At 41.7% G+C, this 21311-nt stretch overlaps 2 protein-coding genes across 2 annotated transcripts in view; one reads left to right on the top strand and one right to left on the bottom strand.

Moving 5' to 3' along the window:
- cacna2d3a (calcium channel, voltage-dependent, alpha 2/delta subunit 3a) overlaps positions 1–21311 on the top strand; it is a 141738-nt gene that overhangs the window by 94476 nt on the left and 25951 nt on the right. The window contains exons 13-25 of the mRNA XM_080897817.1: positions 3337–3408; positions 3779–3859; positions 4627–4701; positions 8354–8437; positions 8628–8699; positions 9350–9411; positions 9562–9629; positions 10812–10857; positions 11315–11412; positions 11516–11609; positions 11819–11914; positions 12062–12183; positions 12969–13046. Of these exons, the coding sequence (XP_080753943.1) occupies positions 3337–3408; positions 3779–3859; positions 4627–4701; positions 8354–8437; positions 8628–8699; positions 9350–9411; positions 9562–9629; positions 10812–10857; positions 11315–11412; positions 11516–11609; positions 11819–11914; positions 12062–12183; positions 12969–13046 (1048 nt within the window). The remainder of the gene's footprint in view (positions 1–3336; positions 3409–3778; positions 3860–4626; positions 4702–8353; positions 8438–8627; positions 8700–9349; positions 9412–9561; positions 9630–10811; positions 10858–11314; positions 11413–11515; positions 11610–11818; positions 11915–12061; positions 12184–12968; positions 13047–21311) is intronic.
- Positions 16152–20792, bottom strand: lrtm1 (leucine rich repeats and transmembrane domains 1; the record flags this gene model as incomplete). The annotated part of the gene is made up of 4 exons (XM_080897818.1): positions 16152–16663; positions 18470–18675; positions 18766–19150; positions 20756–20792. The coding sequence occupies 4 exons, from the start codon at positions 20790–20792 to the stop codon at positions 16152–16154; spliced, it is 1140 nt and encodes a 379-aa protein (XP_080753944.1).

Genomic DNA, 21311 nt, shown 5'->3' with positions numbered 1-21311 from the left:
TTGTCATGGGTGCCATTCACGCGCTCTCTTTTGCACGTCTGATTTCGCATTCGCACACGTCTGTGCACAAACTCGCTCATTCTTCACTGGTGATGCTATGTTAGCCTTGCTTTGCCAGTGTCTCTGGGCTGGCATTGTGATTATGTGTGTAAATGTGAGGCTTCATTTTGTTCTTTGGCCTGTGTGATTTTTGGTGTGAAAACAAGATTGCCTGTGTTATTTGTTTTGGTAGAATTCTCCAGAATAAGCTGTTTTGTCATCTTCTGGGTGAAAATCCAATAGTCCATAATGGTTGGCGGGATGATCTGTTCTGATGCCTTTTTATCATTTTCAGTGTTTTATTTTTCCAGTGATTTATGAATCGTATGTGGGTTGAGATAAGCAGCTCTATAATCACAACAGTGATGATGGCGAAACAAAAGAGCGCTCTGCCTCCCCATCAGTGTGAGCGAGGCACAGCAGTAGCATTACACAGCTGGCAGGCCGTATGTCTGACATAGTGCTGTTAGTGTGACAGACCCGAGCTGATTGACCTCAAAACAGCTCAGCAGAAAACTGAAATAGATATCATTTTATTAGGATTAGCGAGGAATCTGTACCAATTCTTTGCATATAATTGCCCCAGCACTGCTCTGGCCTGGGTGAACACACATACACACTACTCCAGTGACAGAAGGATGCAAACATGTGTGATAAGAAGTGAGCAAAACTCCTTGGATGGGCTCTGTGTTAGAAAATTGATGAGCATTTTGTTCCAGGACTGAAGTGTATCATCTTTCCTTCATGCTATCTTTCCCCGGTTTTCTCCCTCTCACTGCGACCCAGCAGTCCGTCTTTCTTATCTTACCTTTCTTTTGTGTTTTGTTTTGTTTTATTGTTTCACTTTGCTTCTTCGCTCCTATCTCTTTCCCTCCACCTGTGCTCTCCTTTCTGCCATCCTCCCTCTTGCTCTCCTATCCCTCGTTCCACCAGCTTCATTCATCATTCTCTGGCTCATTTGGCTTTGTTTCCCACTCTGCTGGATGAACTGACACTGGAGCTCAGGGATGATGCGAGGGAGGTGAGAGGAATGTGTCAGGGGGAGATATTTGAGGACAACGGTAGGGAGGGTTGGAAAAAGAATATAAGAGATTAAAGAATCATAAACATTGTGGGAGTGACAGGAGGAATTTGCACTGAAGTTTCAAAAAACGAGACTGATACTTGATTAAGTACGAAGACCAAAAAATGGGGAATCTGTGAGCGGCTGATTGCCTTTTGAAGATAAACTGAAATGCTGAGATGTTCAAAATGTCTTGCTGGATGAACATGAACTCCGCTATTTCAAAGCAAAGCATTAATATTGATTGAGGTAATTAAGAGCTTTCAAAGATAATCCCCAAACACCTGTGCAGTAAAAACATGTGCTGGATGTGTGCCAGCTCAGCTTCCCATCGGGTCTGTTTTAGTTTGCTCAAATTAGTCTGCAGAGGTGGCGTTGGCTCCCGCACACACAAACCTGGTCTCCAAGGAAACAGGGGTCACCTCATCTACCTCCATGCAATTTGTCACAGCAACCTAGATTATAAAGTGTACTATGAAACATAAAACACAGGCCAAGGGTGTGTATGTTAGCCCTCTGATGGGTATTGGTGTGTGTGTTTATGTGTGTGTGGGTATGTGCTAGTGCGGTGTCAAGTGTATTAATGCCCACTGGTGTTCTCGTTCATTATTTGACCCACAGCAGGGAAAAGAACTTCCACAGCTCCTTTACTCTGACTCATACAGGTAAATTTGCAGAGGCAATGATGATGCAGATTTGGCCCAGATGTGTGAGTTCTGACTTAAGGATTAGGGTTAGCACCACTTCCACTTTCACAGCAAGAAGGTCCTGAGTCAGCAACACCAGGCTAGGGCAGGCCTTCGATGTGGAATCCTCGTGCTCTGCCATAGGTCTTCGATTTCACACAGCATCTAAACACATGCAGTTACTGGCCTGGTTGCTTCAAGCTGGCTGCCCGTGCTCCTAATAATTAGGATGGGTTATGCAAAGAGAAGAAATCCCCCGTGGGGCTGAATAAAGTGTACCTTTTCTGTAGCTCTGATGGTGACTTTAAATGCACTGCCTCTTCTTATTTACCTAAAAGTATGGCAACCCCTGGAAGTGCATGGGCATTTTTACCAATTTGAACAATCTGGATTTCTGCTCAAAGGGTTCACATATTACACAGAGTCTTCTATTGGGGTTCACAGGGATACAGCAGCCCACAGGACCAGTAATATACTGCACTGATTGAAACGACCTGGGCTTGGATATATCTCTTTAATTTATCCCGTTCAGTGGTAGCACGGCTGCCACGTGTTGCAGCTGCAGTATCTAGGTATGCTTCGTTCTCCCTTCTATGTCCAATATTGGACTCCAAATTACATTTAGCAGCTGTCCAAACTCGTGCCACTAATTCCTCTTTCCTCAGCGTCTGAGGGATATTGACAGATTTCCTTGTCATTACCTGTTATCTCTCATGGTAAAAAAGAAAAAAAGTCTTGGGGTGGGGAAAGCACTTTTACAATGTCGGTATAAAATTCAGTACTTTCTAAAGATGCGTGCTGATATTTAGTCAGTCCAACAAATTTAAAAGATGATATTCCTTTGATTAGTGCAGCGTAAGTAGAACATGCTTTATGCTTTTTGCCGCTCCGTGTTCCCCTGAACTATTGTAGATTTTCATCTTGGATTTATTCTTTGCTTAATGATCCAATTACTGATGCTGAATGGAAGAAGTCACTGACATTTAGACAGATTCAACATTTCTGGGAAGGCAAGGTTAGATCATATTTTTCAAGTACTAAGCCTTCCTCCAGTCTCCTAAGAAAACAGTGTCAAGCTTTCATCTGTAATGGATATCATCGTCAGATACAGACATCCGGTAGAAAGATAAATATCATAATTATCCCAGCAGTCTTTAGAGGGGGGGGGTACCCAGATCCAGACTAGAAGCGCTGCCTTTGGATAAGCTTATTCTGCAAGAGATCAAAGGCAGACTCTGATTGAACATATTTTAGGGCAAATAATAAACATGAATAAAACATGTCGTGGAAGTTTAGTTGGTCTCTGAAGATGATCAGGTCCTCGGCTAAATTCCCATCAAATTCTATGCTCCACACGGATGTTTTGCAGCTTGAAAACACTGCTCAGTGTGACTGGGCAAGATGTTTCATATAAGATGCATGAAATGTGCTCTGTGGTTACATAAAATTTGTAACAAAAACAATGAAGTTTCATCATTACCTTCCCTCTCTTCCCTCCCTTTGGCTCTTTCTGTTTTTCTGTTTGTTTCTGCTTCACAAATCACTCAGTTGGAGGACGGTCAAGGTCCAGTTCTGATGACTACGGTGGCAATGCCAGTGTTCAGTACCAAGAACGAGACTGTAAGCTCACATACAGTGATGCAGAATTCACAACACATTCACTGCCTCGTGATTCCAAAGCTCGATCTCTCAAATGAAATTACAGCTTAACTGAAAAACTGAATTTTCCTCATGAGTTATTCCATCACGGGGAATTAGTCTTTGAGAGAATTGACACAAATGGTAAAATCATTGTTAATTTTTTTGTGTATTTGATGGATGCTAATATCACTTTGATTGCAGTTTGAAAATTGGGACAAAGCGGCGCATTACAAGTTGAATATTTTTATAAATAACATAAACGGAGGCACTGATGCGGCTGTAAAAGATTGTTATGTAAGTAACCTTTTAAACTGAGCTAACCAATTTTCGTATATTTGTGTGCTTGCAGAGAAACCGTGGAATCCTTCTGGGGGTGGTTGGGACAGATGTGCCAGTCTCTGAGCTGCTCAAGACTATCCCCAAGTATAAGGTACCACATCCAGCATCACTTAGTTCTTCCTGCACGTGATTAGGGATCTCAATAGCCATTATTCAATGTTTTACACTATCACACTGACTACCGAGGGTTCCCAATGCTTACTCAAGCAGTTTTATACACTTGTGCACATTGGCACAGTCCTGAATACCCATGCACACAGCTTTAGCTCACAAAGATGTTTTACTGCATGGCTACAACAGCCACTGTCTGTTTCCACCAGATCCTAGCAAGCTATCGCATAAATAGGAGAGACTGATTACACGATGTGCAACTTCTGTGCCCGTTACCCTCTCCTCTACACTGAACTCTGAACATGTTGCTCCACCTCTCCAGTCCCACAAGCGGTCCAAAACCCCACCTTATAATACATAAAATACTCCACATAAGTCAGTCCAGAGTACAGTAACTGAATGCAAAGCCAAGTCGCAGATACATTAGAGATGAGCTTAGTCACAGCTCCTGGTTACACTCGGTTCATTAATGCATTCTGCTCGTGTCCCCCCACCCACATCCCTGCACTGATTTCTTTTGTAGATCTGAATCTTGGATGTGTGTAAGGTGTTGACATTTGAAAGTGTGTTATTTGCTCAGACATGACATGATGAACGATGCCGTCCTTTCCCGTTGTGCGGGTCTCGGTTTTACCACAAAAACAAAGACTCTGAAAGGGGCTTGATTAACCAGATTTACAATTAGGTTCTGATTTGTTATGCATAATTTTGGTGTGTCTTTGTGTGTGCTTTTGCATATTCTACTAGCTGGGCATTCATGGCTACGCCTTTGCAATCACCAACAACGGTTACATCCTCACCCACCCGGATTTACGGCCACTCGTGAGTATTACCTCCAGGACATTTCAGAGTTTACTGAGTGTGACCCTTATTACCATAAAAATCCCTTTTAGGATGCACAGGTTGAAGTTGAAATGTGTTGTTCTGTACTGGATAGATGAATACACCCTCTCGAGTTCACATCAAGTCACTTACCAATTTTCTTTTTTTGTTGTCACACTGAGATTGTGATTGACTTTAACAGAATGGTGTGTAATTGTGTGGTACTCTGTGTGGTGTGCCTTGTGAGTATGCTGGCTGCGTGGTGGTATGTAGATGAGGAGAGCATGTTCCAGGCCTCTGCTGTTCTGTGAATAGACAGAGATACAGCTTCTGAATGGCTGTGATTAACTCTATTGTACTCACCCACTCCTCTCACAAGAGCTGGACGGAGAGAGTGTAGAAAGAGAGGGAGGCTGCGGGAACCTGCTGAATGTGAGGATAGGTGCAGGTAGGCCTGGTGTAACACTGGGGGAGAAGAGTGAGGTGCTCATATGGATGCCAGGGCAACAGATGAGATGGAGAACAGAGAACAGACAGTGAGGCAGACAGACAGATGGTTTAATAGAGGTCTAATTAAAGACGTTAATGACCAGTGTTTAACAGCTAATGAGGGGTGGGAGACAGTCCTCACTGACAGATTCAAAAGTAGACACACATACAGTAGTAACACAGACGCACACATAAACACACACATACAATGCAATTAAAAAGTTCAGTACTTTGATCTGTTTCACCTTCATTTAATGGGTCAGTGGTCAAGCCAGTGAGCTGCCCAGCAGTGGTGTATTCCTGGAGCGTTGCATCCTGACGCTTGATAGATTAATAAAAGTCACATATACATAAACTGTTGTTGCACGGTTGAATTCTTAAGAAGTTATCGGTGCTTTATTAGGCTGAAGCACTTGATTAAATAAAGGAATAGTGAAATTAAGACTAAACTATCCAGCTATTGGCCCAAGTGCCAGCAGGTATGATGACACCACCTTTTTATAGGTGTACGTAAAATGAAGACTATTCTAAATCAAAGTCGTTTCAAATACAGCTTGTTGGACAAAAATACAGATTTTATGGTTCTGCCTCTGTGTGTCACCACAGTGACAAATCAAACAATCAAGACATGATTGAAAGGAAACTTTCAGCTTTAACAAAAAAAATGCTTGACTGTTTAAACATTATGGGAATTTATACACAGACCTGCATTTTCAGAGGCTCAGAGGTAATCGGGGAACTGACTGACAAGCAGTCATGGCCATGTGAAGCCTTTGTTATTTCATAGCAAACGAAACAGACATGACATCTGAAGCTGATGCAAAGTGTTGAATTTGTATTTTATAGCTTCTTGCTGTAATTTTCACAAAGATGTGTCAATTCAAGAGAGGGAGGCTGAAGAAACAAAATCAACCTGTCAGAGAGACAGAACAGAACAAAAGGCCTGAAAGACCACAGGAGTCAGCTAAAGTGAATGATGACAGAATCATTTCCATGGTTTAGAAAGACAGCTTCACAACATCGAACAATGACAGCAACAAGCAAGAGAAGTCTTCATGAATGGAAATATGGAGGATTTAAAAAAGATCCAAACACTGGTAAGAGCCACTGAAAATGTATAAAAACAGCTGTAATTAACCTAAACAGTTAATGCATTTTTTTTAAATTCCTTGGGTTAAAGTCTGCACATCAGCCAAGTGTTGATTGTGGTTGTGTACAGAGGCAACAACTACCAACACTGTCTTTGTCCAGCACGTTGTGGAACTTACTGGATTGTTACCCTGAAATATGAAGTTATTAATTATGAAGTTGACCGAGAAATAAAGCAAAACTCTACTAATAAAGTGGGCCATGGTGTTAAAGTCGTATTAACGTATCACGGGGCGATCGTGGCTCAAGAGTTGGGAGTTCGCCTTGTAATCGGAAGGTTGCCGGTTCGAGCCCCGGCTTGGACAGTCTCTGTTGTTGTGTCCTTGAGCAAGACACTTCACCCGTTGCCTACTGGAGGTGGTCAGAGGGCCCGGTGGCGTCAGTGTCCGGCAGCCTCGCCTCTGTCATTACAGCTACAATGTAGCTGCCATCACCAGTGTGTGAATGGGTGAATGACTGCATGTGTAAAGTGCTTTGGGGTCCTTAGGGACTAGAAAAGCGCTATACAAATACAGACCATTATTAAAAGGGATGGTCAGGAACAAACAGAAAACGTATTGACTGTTTTGTTTAAAACTCACTGTTTCAATAAATAAGCCTTTTCTTATTGAAAAAGATGTGATTTGAATGGAGTAAAAAGATCCTCTTCTTTTTTCATGCATGTAGTTTGGTGAGACAAGCTGTTAGAAACTGTGCTGCAAGCTGCATCACATTCTGCACAATTGAAGCCGCCCACTCCCATCGTCTCTTTGTTGTATGTTAACCAGTGAAAACTATCTGGCCACTTACATCAAAGTACATTTACATTTTTGAAGCTTTGGTTTCTCTTGTGTCACTCCTGCTTTTTTTTCATTACAGTAGCTTTGAAAAACGAGCTTCTGCTATTATTGCACAGGTGCAAACAGGATTATGTGGAGATAGTTTGTCAACAGTTGCTTGCTTGTCTTTCTGTGGCTACTTCTTACATTAGAGCACAGTCCTAATTTTCAAAGCCAAAGGTAATTTGTCAGCATGACTGAGTAACCACAAGCAAGAAACAGCAGCAGCAACCATGTAAAACTCTATTCCCTCTCATTTTTACTTTTGCTTCTGTATCAGTTAAACAAAGATTGGCTGGTGGCTTCCGGGGTTTACTTTCATACTTAACTGTCAATTATGATAGCAATATCAACCTACTCATCAAACTCTTTTCTGTTACAAAAGATTAATTCTTTGGTTCAGTAATAATTTATCATGTATTTGCTCATTTAATCTTCTCAGTTTCTTCTTCGCTATTATACACCTCAGTCTGTTTCCCTCTTTCCCTTCTTAAGGAAAGAAAGGAGGTAAAATGGCTCCATGATTGCCTCCATGCCACTGAAACTATTTCTGATGATCTTCAGGTCCCGTGTTTGGTGTCCACTGGACTGTTTTCCTGTTTTTTAAGGACATGACTTTTATATACGGTTCATCTGATGTAGATTTGGCCTGTCACCTGCACAGTTTTGTCTAGAACCACCATGCAACACCATCCACACCAAGATGTGCCATGTTTTTGGCTAGTGGCCCTTGTTGGTGCAAACATAGTATTTTATAGCTGTCAGACTCTGTTATCTTTTTATACATTCAACTAAATAAATGGGAATAAATGATGTGTTTGTGCATGTTAGTAACAAAGTAAAGATTCAATTTAAAATAGATTCTTTGCCAAGTTGTAGATTATATGTACACACAACACTGGTTCATCCCTTGAGTTTCGCCCCTGCTTGACTGGATCACAGTGCAGTTGCTATGTGGCTTAACAAACATGCGACACTGGACAACTATTGTTCAAGACTATTTAAAACAAAATACAAACATTTTCTTGGAGGTTGTGATGACATTTTCATTATGTGAAATGCAATGGCTTGTTTTGATAACTGATAACAACAACAGAACAACAAAAGAATTGCCGTAGTTTGGCATACTCTTTCTGTTATGTCATTTCCAGTATTTCTGATTGTGCGTGCATGTGTGTGTTGGGATGTTTGTGCAGTATGGAGATGGCAAGAAGAGAAGAAAACCGAACTATAGCAGCGTGGATCTGTCTGAGGTGGAATGGGAGGATAAGGAAGACACGGTGAGACACTAGTAAATCTGCATCAAGTGTCAGGACAGCAGCGCTCTGAAAATCAGTGTCATCAAGCACAACTGTGTGTGTGTGTGTGTGTGTGTGTGTGTGTGTGTGTGTGTGTGTGTGCGTGTGCGTGTGCGTGCGTGTGCGTGTGTGTGTGTGTGTGTGTGTGTGTGTGCGCGCTTTGTCTTTCTAGCTAAGAAATGCAATGGTCAACAGGAAGACGGGGATCTTCTCAATGGAGGTGAAGAAGAGTGTAGACAAAGGGGTGAGAAATGCAAAGTTCAGAAATAAAACAACAAAACGCACAAACAACGCACTTGTCAGAATGTCCTAAAGGCTGAGCGAGAGAAAATACTTACCGGCAAGCATTCACTCTGCTAAGGGCTTGTTACAGCTGGCTCAGTGATGTACAGGACTGACTTGGGGATTTTGTTTCTGATTTGGTTTGCTGTGCATGCACTGGTGTGTGTCTCTCTGCGTGTGAGCCCCTTATCTCCACAAAGCACATGTTGCTGAATACGGGGAAACAGCAGCCCGTTGATTCTGCTTTACTTCCTGCCTGTCAGAGAGAGAGAAAGGTGTGTGTAGATATGTGTGAATGTGTTAAATGTGTGTTCGCACATATTAAAGAGCGATTTGCATTAGGCTGATTATTATACAGATATTATACAGACATCCACACACACACATACACACACACATTATTATTATTATTATTGTATATCTATATTTATATAGAGAGACAGAGACGCTCACAAGAGACTCTTTATGAATGTACTGATGTCCATCTGCAGCTAAGGACTGCCCAACAGAAGCTTGTACTACTTGCACCACTAGATGGCGCTAGATTGCAAGAAATGATATCAGACAGCACCGCCTGGCGTTTAACGCAGCCTCTATATTCACCTCTTTCAGAAACGTGTGCTGATTTTGCACAATGATTACTACTACACAGACATCAAAGGGACTCCTTTCAGGTAAGAAGTCTGAAGACTTCCTTAAGCTAACGAAGCTGAATTTTCCGGTGGTTAATCTGTAAACGACAACAGATTTTTAGGAAATATGTTTTGTTTGTTTTGTTTTAGGGGTTTTTGTTTATTTTTGTTTGTTTTGTTTGTTTGTTTTAGTCTAGGGGTTGCTCTTTCCAGAGGCCATGGGAAGTTTTTCTTCAGGGGGAACGTGACAGTAGAGGAAGGTAGGAAATCAGCCTTTTTGCTTTCTGACTCATTTCTGTGTTGTTGTTGTTGTTTTTGTTGTTGCTTTTATTTTTGTTTTCCTACTTTTCTCTCCCTCGCACTCTCTCGATCCCTCTTCTTCTTCTAAGGGCCTTTGTTTTTCTGTTTCTCATTAAACAAGCACTCAGCAAGTAGTTTAGTTTAGTTTGTAAATGCTTCTCTGAGCACTACATGAAATGCAGCATCACAGAGAGCTTTTTAGTATTATAATAATACTTTTCTATTATTTTGTTGTATAAAAACACAATCACAAAATGCACTTTCTAAAGTTATTTTAGGACAAAAATGTTTAATAAAAATATATTTGGATATCATTTTCTAGGAATGCATGGTATAAAAGTCTCTTTGCAGAATGATTAGTCAGAACCAATAAAACGGCCTGTTTTTAAAAACAATAACAAGAAGAAATACTTTTCCATCCTCGGTGATATTTGTGCAGAAAAAGCTGGATTCTGACATTAACTATGCCCGTTCAAATCTTATGATTATTGTATTAAGGGATTAATATTACACGAAGGTTAAAATAACATTTGATGTTGTGACTGGATGAAGTTGACATTAGATAATCTGATTAAATCAGTAAACATTCATCATGTTTTATAAACTGTGTTGGGTATGTAAAGTCTTCTAACTTCTCCTCTTTGGCCCAACGTAACCAGTTCCTCTTCAAACCTGTAGACACTTTTTGTCTAGTCTTTCTCTTCATGTAGTGATTTAAAAAGCCACAACTTCACAGGAAGTTAAATATTCCCCTTTGCGGCTCCTTAGGTGTGTTGTGCGTCCTTCTCCTGACAGTGTTGTATGTCTGCTCCTGCTTGTGTGTTTCTCCACGTGCATGCATGTCTGTTTTCACGTCAGTCCCCATGCATGTTAATATTCATGCGGTGGTGGTGGTGTGTGTGTCTGTCTGTGTGTTTCTCTAAACATGTCCATCACACAGAGCGCTCAGAGCATGACTTGGCTCTTCCTGATCTAATCAGAGCTGTCACATCCATTCAAAAAACACATTTTTCATCCCCCGGTGTGTGTTTAAGTGTGCGCAGTGGAGATGTAGATGCCTAGCCCTATTATTATGACTTCATATTGAGTGTTTTTGCGTATTTGTTTTGAACCAAATAGTTTTCACGTTTTCTTTTTTACAGGACTTCATGACTTGGAGCATCCTGATGTAGCCCTGGCAGACGAATGGTAAGAGTATATTCCCGCCGCTGTTTTATCCCCGTCCCTTACTCAAAGGACATCTTTATTGGGCTAAATCCTAAAATACTGCCAAATCATAAAAATAAATCAAAGTTAGGTTTGATGTCAGCTGAAATACAACAGCTCTACAACAGTTTTTGGGATCTGCAGAACTTTGACTTGATTGTTTGTGTCACTTGATGACTTGTGGTCTCCAGGCTTGGGAACCAACATCTAAACACATTACAATAAATGCTTTTCAAACTAATGCTTGTAAATGAAAAGAAGTGTCTTCCTTCTACCTCAGGTTTTATTCACTGGAGATGCTTTGCAATCCAAAAGCAACTGAAAGCAACTGGATTATGTGACCAAAACTAAAGCGATTACAGTTTTAAGAAAGGAACTGATCTGAAGTTGGTTGTGACTCTAACAAACGCTCATATTTTTCTCTCTTGTCATGTTACAGGACATACTGCAACACAGATGAGCACCCAGAGCACCGCTACCTGAGTCAGATAGAGGCAATTAAACTGTACCTCAGTGGGCACGAACCCCACTTATATTGTTAGTTATGCTCATTTACAGCCCCCATATTTTATATGTTATTAGCAAGTTAATGAACAAGCTTCACGTGTGGAAATGTGCCTTTTTGCCTTTGTCCTGTTAGGTGACAAGGAGCTGATTCAGGAAGTTCTCTTTGATGCAGTGGTGACCGCTCCATTGGAAGCCTACTGGACCAGCCTTGTGCTTAATAAGTCAGAGTATGTCACCTTATTACCCTTTAAAATAAAAGGAAAGTGAAATGATGTTGTTATTTATGTTGGATTTTATTCCTCTTTGAAATAGAAAATACCATAATATGGAGCATATATCTGCACAGCTAAAATGTTAATAATTTAGCACAGTTACTGATTTCTTTGGCTTAAAATGAATTCACAACAGCCGGATATTCATTTGTCACATGATACAGGAATTCTGATAAAGGAGTGGAGATAGCTTACCTGGGCACGAGAACAGGCCTGTCCAGGATTAACCTGTTTGTGGTGCCAGATGAACTTACAAGCAAGTACGTTTTCTGACTGCACGCATACAGTGTGTGCGCATGAACACGGCCTGATGTTTGTGTTGACTTTAGTGTTGTTTACGATTCCAGTTTGTATATTTGGTGTGTCGTGTGCGTCATTTGTATTCTCTGTTTCCCGTCTGCTTTAAGAGACTTTCTGACAGCTGAAGACCGAGAGGGGGTGTTCAATGCCGACCACTTTCCCCTGTGGTACAAGAGAGCGGCAGAACAAGTTCCTGGTACCTTTGTTTACTCTCTGCCTTTTAACACAGGTTAGTCGTGACTTTCATTTGGATGGTGATGATGTTGTCTCTGTGTTTGAGGAAACATCGGTACTGTTAAATCCTCATTATAGTGAACTGACGACACTGGAACCCACGAGTTAAAAAACACAGTCATTATATTTTCTAAAGAAGCTTATCTTTTGTAAACTAATTGAATACACTAATGTGGTTTTAAAAGGACCCTTTGAAATGTTCTCTGTCCCTCTTTCACCCATTTTTGGCTGTTTTCTCTGGCCGTGCATCTGTACCTCCCCTTCCTCTCTTATTAATTCTGGGCTGTGTTCTTGTGGATCGCACTGATTGCTGTGGCTTGAAATAAGATACATTAGGAAGAGGTTCAGCCCTTTCCATAGTGACTTGCCCAGAACACAAATACAGACGCACACAGAGTCACAAAAAGACCCACATACACACAAGCCCCTCGCGCATATTCAGTGTAACTGTTTCTCTAAGAAAAGGGTTTCTCCTCCAGAGGCAGAATGTGCTCTCATCTGTTCTCAGCCTCAGGGTTTCCATTAGTGCCAGCTAATACAAGTGATCTGAAAGCCTCTTATTTACTCGCCGGACTTGCCTTGGATGCACTCTTCCTCTCAGGACTGTGGTAGTTAGCTGCAGCCATAAATAGGGCTCTGTGGTATCTATGATCAGCGTTCCTCTCTCCAATCTCCCTGTGGTCAGTTCAGAAATAATATAAGGAATTATGATATGACTGATATGTGAACTCTGCGTGTCTTTGTCGTTTGTATTTGTGTGTGCTTTTGTGTGCGTTTCAGGGTCGGAGAACAAGAGTGTTGTTTTGGCCAGTACTGCTATTCAGCTTTTGGATGAGAGGAAATCACCAATAGCTGCAGGTAAGCGAGCACGCAAGTGTGTCTTCCTGTATTTTTGTTTTACACCCACTCACCTATACACACATCCACATCCACAGAACCTTACACGGCTTCATTTTCCCCAGTTTACACTTGTCTCCCCACACCTCTCTTCCACTTTGAGGTGAAACACTCCCTGCCCATGTCTGTGTGTTTACCCCTGCATTTTACAATAGATTGTTACATCCTTTAGTAATTATGCTTAATTACTGCATATCAGTGGAACACTGCTTCAAATTAAAGCTGAAAGTCTGCATGTAAGTGCCTTTCGTGCATTTTTTTCTTATGCCTCTGTGTCTGTTTAAAGCATATTGCAGCCTAGATGATTTCTTTGTGGCCTGCCTCATCTCACATCCTGGTGACTCAGAAGCCCCACAATGTAACGCCCATACAGTGCAACTTGGTGCAGTCAGAAAGTTCATGGCTCTTGTTGAGTTACCATTATCTCAGTTACAGAGGAAAAGAATAAATGGAAGGAGGGGAAAAGGGGGAGGAGGACAGACATGCAGGCATACATATGGTTTCTCTGTCACTAGGTTATATTTTTAGGACATTTGTTTATAATCTAACTCTCCCCAAAGCCACAGGAAGAGTCAGTGTTACAGTGAGTATAGGTCAGTTGAGTTATGAAAGTTTTGTGATGGTTTATTCGTAGTAATTGGTATAGATGATCCTGCTTCCTCACTGTTTTTAACATTTAGATTAGAGTTTTAAATCAATGAATTGTTCTAGTCACATATAGTGAAGCACACTTGTGAAGTACAGCCATCCTTTCCACTGGCGAAAATATACACAAAGGACCAAAGACTAAGGATCTGTGTCCACGCTCTCGTCAACACATGACGACCAGCTTCGTGCCAGTGGAGAAATCCCAGAACACGGTTTGATGTGGAGAGAAACACGAGGGAAGTCTTTCGGGCTAGCAGTGATAAAATAAGAGACCAAATAAAAGGGCAGTGGGAGAGAAAATTATTTCACGGTGCCTGGATGCGCTGACATGAAAGCAGTGCATTGTGGGTATTCTTGGCCAGGGGGAAACCACTGGAGCAGAAGGACAGAGATGGGAGAGTCTGTGCGCTGCCACGGCGCACGCAGACACACAAGCATGCACACATGCATGCACACAGCGTATGCATCAGGTTTCCAGCAGAATGCTACACAAGCAGCCCACAGTTTACACCAGCCCACAGGATTATTTGACCCTGATGACTTGATCACTGTAGTTTTAAGATAACAACATTCTCTCAAATCCTACTCAGCAGCAATGCAAATGACTAGTCAGCATCAAGACTTTTAGAAGACCTTATTGTTGGAGTGGGTGCTGATGTACGGCACTGATGATCACGTTTGTCAGAGCAGCAGGGGGTGTCTGTGCGGATGATTTTATATAAGAGAGTCAGATGGGAGGAGAGATGTAGGCTAGAATGCAAATTGAGCGTAGGGCGGTTAGGGCCAGTTTTCACTGCACTGCGCTCCACTGAGCTGTGGACTTGTGAATACGCAAACACGCTAACTTAACAGGACAGGCTGATGACATCACATACCACTGGCCCTGCAGACATCGAGTCACAATTTTAATATGTGCATACATAGGCACGCATTTGTATTCCAGTCCGCTTGCGTGTGGATCAGTGTTTGTGGTCACATCCCAAGACACGTGCAGTGAGTCTCCTACCCTGATATACACAAAACCATGAAAGTCACGGCATTTAAACCAAAAGCATTTCTGCACGTTCGTCTGTCTCACTGCGCTGAGTAATCGAAACTCTCCAAAAATCGATAATAATAGTTTTTTCTAATAGACACAGGAAAAATATATTTTCATATTTTCTGTTTCTTCTCGAGACATTTTGCTTGTAATAAAATAAAAGATGCAAAAAATATAATGTCAAATGTGCATCTCCCGATGTTTCCCTCAGAAGTCCCAAATTGTTACAGATATGCCATCGTTTCAGCGGATCATTAAGCTGACATGGGCAAAGACATCCACACAGATAGCCCTCATTTCACTGTAACTGTAACTACTGTCGGAGGCATTTTCGCCTGAGGGTCTTACACTGTCTTACAGAACAGTGTATTGAGTTGTGTTACTGTTTTCTTCTGATTTAGACATTAAAATAATGTTTTTATATGTATAAATAATATTTCACGAGTTGATTTCTCTCCAGCATGAGCAAATCTCCCCAGATTTCCCCTCCTTAAACAATATTTTAAGGACCTTATCAAATTAACTGGCAGTATACTGATCAGGTAAAACGCTTCCCTTTATTATATATAATACATATTGTAGGACATGACTACCATCAGCATAAAATCACAAACAGGACTGTTCTCAAAACCTGTAGTTCTAAAACTTAGTGTGTGTGTGTGTGTGTGTGTGTGTGTGTGTGTGTGTGCAGCGTGACGATAATTCAGACCCACAAAGTGAAGAGAAAAACAACAAGGCTGAATCCGAGTTGTGTTGTTGTTTTAGTTTGTTTCATTATTGCTTCAGCGAATTTCTCATTTTTAACGTCACAAACGGAAAAATATCCTTTAAGAAAACACTTCCTCCTCAAACCTGTGTCACATTATTAGGCACAGACGCATCTGTAATATGTGCGTACAGTACAGTACGCTTTCACACACGCTCAGTCACAGATAAAAACACAACCTCGTTCACATACACTCACATCAGTGATGCGACAGGACTGACAGCAGCTGCCTACTATGAGTTATCAAAATTACGAATAACAACCAAACGACAACCAAACTCTAAAGTCCATTTTTTAAATACAAGAGCGTCACGATTATACCTACAAGTACACAGTTATAAATATATCAGTGATATGCTTTTCTTAGACAAAACGAATGTTGGAATTCTTTGGCCTGTCCTTCAAACCCGCATACAGCAGAAGACACTCTTCTGATCAGTGCATAGATACCTGTGGAGTTTAGCTACCCAAGTCTCAGAAATGAGGTGAACATACTCGCAAATAAATAATCTCTCGCGCACATACATGCACAAGCACACGCGTGGCACATCCGCAGACAATTAGGTTAAAGGGTTGAGGCCCAGGTTTTAAGTCTCGGGGTAGTTGTCGTCTCCTAGGCGATGGCGTTCTCCAGTGGTTCCTTCTCATCTGCTGTGGCGTGATCTGCACCCTGCGCTGCCGCTAGTTCCTCATTCTTCTTTAACTCCCGCTGATATTTGGCCATGATAGCGGCGTAGGCGCATCCGTACACCGCGGCAGCCAGCATCATCAGACACACGATCCCACACACTACACCGGTGATGATCACTGTGGCAATAGCGTGCCGCAGGTTGACGGGCCGTGGCTTCTGCTTAGTTTCGCACTCTGCCATGCCACCTCCACCTCCACCACCAAATCCCTCCCCCATCGCCATGGGGACATGGAGAGCATGGCTAGAAGGATGAGCGTGGTTGCCATGGGTGTGACTTTGTAGTAGTCTCTCAGACTCAAGGTGGTGTATGTTGGCAAATAGGTAATGGTAGCTTGTAGTCATACAGACATGGAAGAGCTGGTAAGGGATCTTCTGCAGGTCTCTGTCCTTCATTTCTTCTGGTTGGGAGCAAAGCACTTCATCCACCACTCCACCTGGGGTCAGAGTTTAATAGTTAGAAATGACCAACACTGAGTTTTGAAGGTTGTGTCAGTTGTTCATAACTTAATCACCAAGTATCCTTTGCAGCAGCTTACAGAGAAAACCTCAGTCATACTCATCAGCTAAGCTTGCACTAGCTCATTTATATTTGTGTTTTTAGTCTAGGATATATTACTGTAAACGGCCACATTAGCAAGTGTTATGTGATTAAAAGAAGTTGGATCACTAGAGCTGAGTAACATGGGTCAACTGCCTTCTGTATGTACCATAAATCACTTTAGGACCTGCGTCCACATATGTGGACGTCACATTTTGGGTTATTTAGATCAAAATACTCAATTTTTATCTACAAGGGCCTGATATCCACTTACAAGGACATTATCCTGCTACTGTTCTATCAACATTTTACACGAATATCCTCATATGTGGCTCTGATTTTTCATAAAAACAAAAATAAGGTTAAAAAAAATCTGGTAATTCTTTGTTTTTACATTCATCGGGTGCCAATGTGCCCAAATATCAAAGAGAAATTCAAAATGCTGCCGAGGAAGAGTTCGGGTCTTAGGAGGCTAATATTCATCGCTCTGTTTTCTTGTAAAGCATGCTCTGTCACACACTGTGACTCTGCTTGTGTTATTAACCACTGGTTTTCTGTTAAGCATGCATTATTGTATCTGGATTCGTTGTTCTGTTTTGTAGTAATTAGAATTTTCAGCCTGTAAGATGAAAGCTGTGTCAGGGTGACATAGGCATGTAGGCGTGCCAGCCAGCTCCATGCATGCCCGGCTTTCATTATACAGTGGTAATTTTGCTATCTAATGCGTGCTGGATTTAGTTTTGCGTGGAAAATAATGTGTTTCACAGTAACAAAGAACTCTTAATCTTCACTGTGTAGCTGAAGACCACAGTTATAAGAGCTGCAGTGCACCGTGTTCAGTAGATTCTCAAGCGGACTGATTTAATATTTTAAAAACTAAAAAAACAATTAACTATCATTAACTCATTCCCCATACAGATGACATTTGATGAGCTCCCCTGTAATCATGAGTACCCCCAGTAAATAAATATATATATAAAAAAAATATATATATATAAAAAAAATATATATATATATATATATATATATATATATATATATATATATATATATATATATATATATATATATAAAATATAGTTTCCAGGTTTTTCAAAGGTCAACTGCATTGGCCGAGGTGCAAAATCAGGCATTTTCCTCTATAATTAGTCTGAGATATGATGCAACCTGCTCAAAGATCAGAGTACAACTTTAAGTTTTAATACATACAAAGCAACGCTCAGCTTGTCTGCAAGCTTCTTTGCAACCTCCTTTCACATCACATCCTCCTTTCATGCTTTGTCTGATCTGTTGTCATTGATGCTTCGTATGTTCTATGCAGGCGTCTTGCTGCTAAGTTGTGCCAGAGCAGAGATACTGTATACAGATATACATTATTGCAGCTGGAAATGACCATCTCTGTATTAACAGTTAACGCTGATAGTCTCTTCAATGAAAAATTCTCAGCAGGATATTCATTTGGAGACATTTTTATGCTGAAATCCCACATTTTTATAAAGTTCTGTTCTTCTTTTTAAGAATATTCACTTGTTGCATCCTGACCTCTGGCTTGCTGTAGATTTATTCCCATGCATTTCTTGTACTGCTGTGATTAAATATTACAATCAGCACTTTGCCCAGCAAGAAAGGCGTTGTTATGGATGAACCTTGGAAATGTTATGGAAGTTTCCCAGTCGCTGCCTAGAGCTGATAGTGGTCTGACCTTTAAAGAGGTAGGTCTCCAGCCAGAGTTTGAGGCCTATAAGTTGGCAGTCACACCTCCAGGGGTTGCTGCGTAGTGCAAGGCTGTCCAGGTGTGTCAGGGCCTCCAACAGGGAACGATCTAATCGTGTCAGCCTGTTGTGTGCTAGCCCCAGGTGGCTGAGGTTCCTCAAACTGTCCCCCATGGCTCCCGGCAAACCCCACAGGCTGGTGAAAGGGAAACGAAACAAAATAAAATGAGAGTCATGCGAAATCAAATCAGGGAACGTAGCTTTTTTTCTAGCATCGAGGTCTAACCTGTTGTGTGAGAGGTCAAGGTGTGAAAGTGAGCGGATAGGTCCAAGCAGCCGCTTGTCGAGCTCCCTCAGGTTGTTGTGAGCCAGGCTGAGTCGCTGCAGCATTCTCAGCCCAAGCAGAGCAGTCGGCGAAATTGTTGTTATAGAGTTATTAGATATATCGAGAATGCGAACAAGGGGTATTTCCCTGAAAGCCATTGATCCAAGCCCCCTGATGCGATTATCTTGAAGGTATAATTCCTGGGTGTCTGGATGCAGTCGTCGCGGGATGTCATACAGTCCTCGACCCCGGCAGTCTACTGCTTTGGTGTTGCTGTTGCAGCTACACTCCTTCGGACAGGCATGTGACAAAGACAGGAGTGAGAGGACAGCACACACCAGTATCGCTGTGGAAACAAAGGGACGCATTAGTGGATCAGACGTGTAAAAGTGGAATATTTGCAGCTGCGTGTCAGAAATGAAGGTGCACTGTAACCCTTCATTCTACAGCTTTCAAAAGTGTTCAATAATATCCTGCAGTACTGTTACATAATTGCAATTGATTCACACCACAGTGTTACAGTCTAGTCTCCATGTAAATAAAACGGCGTTCGATGATTTGCAGTTTATTTTGTCGCTATATTTTCTGTAGTATATAATAACAGAAATAACTTATTTTAATCTGGGGAAAACAAAATACAGGATTGTGTCATTTTTGGCTTGAATATGTAACTTTTTTCTTTGCTTTTTTTGCATTGTTTTTTTGTATAATAAACAAGAAAGTAAACTTCTGCTAATATGCCAACTCCCACCTCCCACCCCCTTAGACAGGGGCCTTTGGTGACTTTGCCAAAGCCGCATAACCCCTCACCCACACACAAATCCATACGCAGCACATATTAGGTGTCTGATTCCCTTTGAGATAACTTCATGTCCATTCCTTCTGGAACATTACAGCAGTATTTATAGCTTGGCTTGACTAGCTCGAGGCTCAATGAAATGAAGCTCTGACCCAAGCCTGTAAATGTAGCTAGCTCACAAGTCACAAACATATCTGGTGAATAGATGGACATGCTGCATCGCATCTGTTTTCATCGGAACAGAAGCTCCATGTTCCTCTGATCAAATATTTTTATAAATTATGTCTTTACCCTGCAGGAGCTCTTAGGCAACACTCTGCAGCTAACAACACAATAAATAACCAACCACAAAGAACGTTAACATGAATTAGGTAGCAAAAAATAATAATTTAAAACATTCTGCAGTTTGCACCAGAATGACTTTATCTCACCGCTACATTCTTTAAATAAACCACATTTTAACGCAGTCTTCTATTTTCTAACATGCAGTTAAAAGCATCATTTTATCTCTGTTTAGCTGGTGGACTTCTCGGATTACGTTGTACAAGTGTGGAGATATCCAGGCGCAGGTGCTCTAATGTCAGGTGTTTGTTTGGTACAGTGGCTCTTGGCGGTGTTGCCTTTGCAGCTTTTATTTGACTTGCCCCAAACAAAGCGCATCATAACATGGCTGGGTTGAGATTTAATACAGTGCAACGACCTGTGATAATTGCATCCTCGTTACTGAAATGACTGTCCATATGCAAGAATGAATTCAGTCACGTGATCACAAACGGTCCTGCTTACAGGGAACATACAAGCATGAGCACGGCAGCGGCTCAGTGGAGCTCTTTGACAGCATTTGTGGAACGAGATCAACAAAACAGAGAGGCACTTTGCTCTGATGTGTCCCTCCAGCCCAAAGCACCTACAAAGAAGTTTTTCATGACAAACACAACCTGCAGCAAGCATCATTTTAAGTTGTCCTGGTACCAACATAAATAGCTACAAGAAATGTAGAGTTTTTATTCAAAAGCTTTCGTAAGCAACCCTTTTCCAATAGTCAGGGAGCAGTTTACATAATATTCTATTTTAACAGCCTTTCCATCTACATATACGCACACAGACACACACAAATGCTCTTTATGCTGTTTCCTCTGATGGAGCACCTACCTCTCATTTCTGCCAGTCGTCTTTGGGCCACTTGCATTTACTGGTGTTTCAGTTGAAGATCCATTAGCCGTCAGTAAGGCTGAGATTAGCTTGTCCTGGTAATCATCTGTGCAGGCTGATATGGTCAGCAGGTGAGAAGAGATTTAAGATCAACAGCAGAAACCCGTGTTGCTCTTAAAACCCCCAGCACTGGCAGCAAGGGCATGAAACCCCATCAGATCGGGTGAATTAGAGCACAGAGCTCAGTGCCAGCCGGGCAGCCAGTCTGGGAATCACTGGAGTTAGAAAGCTCTGCCTCTCTCTCCCTGGCTTGCGCTCTCTCTCTCTCCTCTCTTGCTCTTTATCTCTCTCTCCCTGTTGCTCTCCTACCATCTCTCAACCTCTTTTTCTGCCTCTGCCTGTAATTTTCTGCATCCTAATCTTTTACATTTCCTCTTGCTCGTTTATGTTGAATTTCGGCTCTTCAAACCAAATCAACACTTCTGTCTCTCTTCGCTCCCTCGCTCTCCCTGTCCCCAGTTGCATTTGTGAGTGTGATGGTGTGTCATCTCTCAGT

Source organism: Rhamphochromis sp. 'chilingali' (assembly GCF_963969265.1).
Source record: "Rhamphochromis sp. 'chilingali' genome assembly, chromosome: 12".
In the NCBI taxonomy this organism is placed as follows: Eukaryota; Metazoa; Chordata; class Actinopteri; order Cichliformes; family Cichlidae; genus Rhamphochromis; species Rhamphochromis sp. 'chilingali'.
This window is presented reverse-complemented; position numbering and strand designations above follow the sequence as displayed.